General features: G+C 39.1%; 1 protein-coding gene across 2 annotated transcripts in view; it reads right to left on the bottom strand.

Annotated features, from left to right (window-relative positions):
* Positions 1–3534, bottom strand: part of LOC122088289 — a 5113-nt gene extending 1579 nt beyond the window's left edge. The window contains exons 1-5 of one of the 2 annotated variants that reach the window (XM_042657496.1): positions 2944–3534; positions 1221–1358; positions 1005–1073; positions 841–912; positions 1–80 (exon numbers count right to left, since the gene is read on the bottom strand). In XM_042657496.1, coding sequence (XP_042513430.1) covers positions 1–80; positions 841–912; positions 1005–1073; positions 1221–1358; positions 2944–3366 — 782 coding nt within the window. In that variant the 5' untranslated portion in view covers positions 3367–3534. The remainder of the gene's footprint in view (positions 81–840; positions 913–1004; positions 1074–1220; positions 1359–2943) is intronic. The other variant, XM_042657495.1, reaches the window with a different exon arrangement.
* Positions 3535–5259: the final 1725 nt, after the last annotated feature.

The raw sequence follows: 5259 nt of genomic DNA, 5'->3' as shown, positions 1-5259 counted from the left end.
GTAACAGAATTAAAGCCAGATGACCCAGACAGCTTGTCTCCCTTTGTCTCTACGATGACAAATGGGGAGTATTTGCGCACCTGTATTTGCATTTGAAAACTAATCAGTCAAACGTATTCTCCTTCACTATTATAAATAGATTAAATGTCATAACCAGAAGCATTGATTTTAAGTCTCCTATCCTCAAAACTACTAAGCCTTTAAATTGGATTTCCTTTGTATAAGAAAAAGTGATAATTATGTTATGTTAAGGAAACGCCAGATGGTGAGATGCCCATATAGAAAAGACAGCACTAAGTAACCACAAAAAAAACAAGAAAAAGAACAAGCAGCCGGCACCTATAAGTATCATAACAAATTAATTCTTCATGCTGCTTTGATGATCAGACCTTCCCCAGTCCTACTTTCAAAAATACTGGGAACAAGAATTATGATAATAGAATGGCAATCAGAAAAGAAAACCTCAGTGCTGGGAATCAACTTGGTCAGAAGAAAACCAAATCCTTGACATTCATGCGGACAACTCAAATAAAGATGAGATGAATCTTGGGATACCTAATTTAACAAGCTCAGGTTGATCAGATTGGGTTGGCTGATTTGAGCAAGTAATAAAATGTGACACTGGCATGCAGTGAAGTATGCTGAGTTGTTGGGATAAGGCTGAGTTGTTGTTTTTCATGCTGTGAAGCAGTTAGACAATATAGCTAGGATACCTTTGAATGAATTGGGATGGTTAATCTCCATATTATCTCTAACCAGAATTTATTTCCATGCAGATTGATACAGTACATATAGACAAATACCTGCTACATCTTTGCGTAGTAAAAAAGATGTAACTACCTCATAATTTGCAGTTCTCTTGAGGATTTGATACTTTGGTGATTCCAAATCTGGAGTTTTGTAAATACGTAGCTGCAGAGAAATACAAACTACAGATAAGAAGCATAGGCTGTGTGGCCACTAAAATTAATATTTACCACACTTTTCATAAACAGAACTATTACCTGCCGTATAACATCCCACAAACCTTCTACAGAAAAATAATTATTATTCTCTATGGAGTCCCATATATCCTATGGACCAAATAGAAAATTCATGATAATCAGTACTTAGTAGAATCTTGAAATTAAAAAGAGAGACAAAAAGAGGGGGGGGGGGATTGTCCACTTGTTTCTCTTTCTCCATTTTTGCACTTTATTGTGTCAGAGAGAACAGCTTACCACATGGCTGCAAAACTTTTGGGTCTCTGGATTGATGCCCATGATGGAAATTCCTGTGAAAACCAACTCTGGTTTCCAAGGAAGGGGCATGAACTTCATTACCATAGTCCATCTTGTTGTTATTTCATAAGGTCCTGTCTATAACAACTCAGTCAATCATAGATGAGAAACAATATATATAAATGTAAACATGTGGAATGTTTGGATTGTATCCTCATTGAAAGAAGAAATGTGGTATACTAAAAGGGAAAAAAGGAATAAGGTCACTGATCATGGCTCAGCACTGTTTGACTGCATATCTCTTCCATTAGTTGATGAACACACAAAGGATTATTCAGCTTGCCATATAGCATCACAGAATTTGGCCACAACCTAATAAATCAAGTGTTTTATAGGATCCATGGACATTGATAAAAAACAAATGCATCTTTGAGAAAGGCAAAAGCCATTGCCCAAATGAAAGAACAAAATGAGCACTAACAAGATCTAAGAACCTCAATGTGGCATTATTTGAAAGCCACTGTAGGATATAGAAGATGCAAATTTCATCCAATTGTTCTCATTGTCAAGAAACAAAAACAACGGGAAAGGATAGAAGAAAAGAACTGAAAAAAAAAAATCACCAAGAAGCTGAGCATAAAAGACTGTAAACTAAGTTTAAGGTCCAAACTCAGAAAAGGAAATGTTTAATCCAAAAGGTAACTGGAGGAAATCCATTCTGAAAACCTATCCCATCAAAATTATTTGTAGAGACACCTCAGGAATGCTCTTTATAATTGCAGTCACAAATTGCTCCATATGATTAAATTTCCTGTACGAGAGGTTAACAAGGATGGATAAGAAGGCTAGTTGACATTTGCAATGGAGCCTAATGTGAAATTGGGAGAATATCTTTATGAAGAAAAGAATTGGCCAGAGGAACTGCCTGAGAAAAAGCTGTTACTATAATTCCCAGAAAGTAAAAAGAAGCATTCCTAACACGACATTGGTTCAGGTAGTTACAGAGTACAGAGATCCGAAAATAAACAATTAATTAAAAGTAAGCCATACATAGAAGAACTGAATCCACATTCCCTTGACCTTTTCTGATTAAATGCATAACCGTCGTGAAAGAAGAAAGAATGCGAATTCTAAGATAATTCTTTCCTACAAATAAGAAGGGCAATGAAAATTCAGGGAGTGGATTGAATAAGAACTAATAATGTGAACACAAGAATTTTTTTTTTTTTGGGGGCTAATGAGGGGGTATCCAAGCTGATCCCACGGGTCCATAATGACCCCACAACCTCATAGCCGGGTCATTCTGGGGTTGAATGAGAACCATTCAACTTTCACCTAAAGCAGTGAACAGCACTAAATAACCCGTGTGAGTGGGCACTCACACCAGGGAGGTAAGAGGAGTCAAACTTAGAACCACACGCTTATTCGGTGAAGGTCCCTCACCAACTCAGCTACCCCTTGGAGTTCACAAGTAAATATTCAGAATATCAGTAAAACACCTTAAATTTCTAATCATAAATCACACAAGCAATAAGATTCATTTGAAGTTGGAAACTTTAGTGCTACTGAAAAATGCAATGGTTTGAAGAAAAAGTCAATCCAATGTTCCAGAAAAAAAAAAAAAAAGAAATACCAACAAGAACAAGGAAAAGCAAACAGACAGAGCCGAACCAAAGAGAAGAAGTAGAAGAAAAACCTAACAATTTCAAAAGGAAATTCATACCTGTTTCGCGTAATGCAATTGGAAATCCGGTCTGAAGAGTATCTTCAAGAGGGCAATGTTGAAGAGATACCCATCAATTGTATCATGTTTGGTGATAGGGTCACGGAATCTGACCTGCTCATCGTACATGGTTCGATCGATACCTTTATCATCAAATAGATGTGGGAGATCCTCATACAAGAACTCTACTAGACGGTTGACGTCAATCGTAGCAGATTTTGGTGGGCTTCGTTCCACTAAGCTCAGCTTGACTGCCCAATTCAAGTTCTGACGACGACTATCGACGACTGTGTTTCCATTTCTGGAAAAACGTGTGAACCGACGGAGAGAAATTCCGGGAGGTTTTTGGGTGGTTAGTCGCCGGGGACTCACCGTGAAACCAGAAAATGGTGGGAAAATTGAGTCAGAAAGGTGAGCGGCCATTGTTGCCTAGCTTTTAATTACTGCCTGGGTACAGTGGCGCTTCGAAGTGTTTTCCTGTATCCGTGAGACTGAACCTCTCCGGATTCTAGAGTAAGGAGAGCCATACAGAAATGATTGGCGGGCATTTGTTTCAAAGATGTTGACACTGTCTCAGATAGCATTCGCTGCTCGTACGACTAGGTTCAGTATCCTAACACCGGAAACCAGTTATTTTTTCCACTATTACAAGGATAAGAAAAGGAATATTTGAAAATAAGGAAAGATGTTAAATGCTGATTTGTACGATTCTGTGAAATCCTCTGTTATTCCCATCTGGTGCAATTCTGTGAAATACCCATTTCAGTGATTGACACGTGTCACATACCAAATGAACGGTCCAGATGTTATTCAACTTATAAAACCAATTTGAACCGAATCAGTGAAGAACCAATTTGAACCAAACCGTATCACAACAAACCGGTACATTTGAAATAAAAGGTAAAAGTTTTCCCTCTCCTCTTTCGACTCTCTCTCTTTCCCTCTCTCCTCTTACGACTCTCCCTCTCTGTTACGGGGTTTGATTCTACCCTAACCCTCTGTCGACTCTCCCTCTCGCTCGCGACTCTCTCCCTCTCGCTCGACTCTTCCTCACTTGACTCCTCTCGCTCTCTCTCTCTCTGTTTCTCGCTCGACTCGCTCTCTCCTTCTGGTACGAAGCGCTTGCAAAGAAGGTATGAAATACTCAAAGCCTTCTCTCTCTCTTTTTATTTTTTTCTTTTATGTTAATGTTAATGTCTCTGCAAAGGGCCTTCTCTCTCTTTTATTTGTTTGATGTCTCTCTGTTCCTCGCTCGACTCGTTATCTTTGAGATTGAAATTTTTTTGAAGTATTTACATTGTACTTTGCACAAAGGTGCTCTGTGGTTTTGAATGCTGAAATATTAGGTTTTCTGTTCAATAAAATTTCAATTTTAAAATTTTTATTTGCTTGTTGTCTCTCTGTCTTTGTTCCTTGATCGGTTTGCTATCTCTGAAATTGAAAATTTTTTGAAGTATTTACATTGTACTATGAACCAGGTTTTTCTGTGGTTTTTAATGCTGAAATATTAGGGGGAAGGGTTGTTCTTAGCCACTTATCAGTGACATATGACTGAAGATGGGAATGCAGATTTAGGGTCTGATTTGAAAATCATTATTTTTATTTGCTCATTGTGTCACACCCCGTTCACACTGAACCGAAGCGGTGACCGAGTTAACACCGGTTAACCCAAACCTGCCAGGATCATCAGATACTGTATTCCACCACAGCATACACACACTAACATCAATTCATCATATCAGCGGAAGACTAAGTTTTTTACCTGTAAATAATTCTCATATACCTGATACCCAAATGGTGATACCATAATTATATACATTTGGGCCCGAAGGCATGATATATCTACACAAAAAGAATCAAGTTTGAATATCAAATATATACAGGAAATCATCAAAAACATCAGAGTACACAGCCCGGCATCGGTATCAAGGCTGGAGCTCAGCTCGGCCTCAGAACCGCTGCCCCGCAACACAGCTCTCACACGCGCAGTCTACGCCGTGCTCAAACTCCTCAGGGGTCCACCAGTCCTCCTCAGGAAACTCAACTGTGGGACCCACCCCCTGCTCCTCAGATGCATGACTTGCAAAATCATCTAAAAAGGGGTGTACACGTGGAATGAGCTCACTAGCTCAGTAAGTAGAGAGGTGGACCACACACAACAGTCCACACATCACAACACATCATATGCACTACATGCCATGCAAGTCATTTTAAATCACATACACCTAATCAACATTACTAAGTCTTTGGTTTTAGTGCTACTACAACCACAGTGCACGTATACTCCGGGTACGAGCTGCGAACTCCCTCCCGCGA

The sequence above is a fragment of the Macadamia integrifolia genome, chromosome 9 (genome assembly GCF_013358625.1).
Source record: "Macadamia integrifolia cultivar HAES 741 chromosome 9, SCU_Mint_v3, whole genome shotgun sequence".
In the NCBI taxonomy this organism is placed as follows: Eukaryota; Viridiplantae; Streptophyta; class Magnoliopsida; order Proteales; family Proteaceae; genus Macadamia; species Macadamia integrifolia.
The sequence above is the reverse complement of the archived record's forward strand: the minus strand, read 5'-3'. Positions and strand labels throughout refer to the sequence as shown.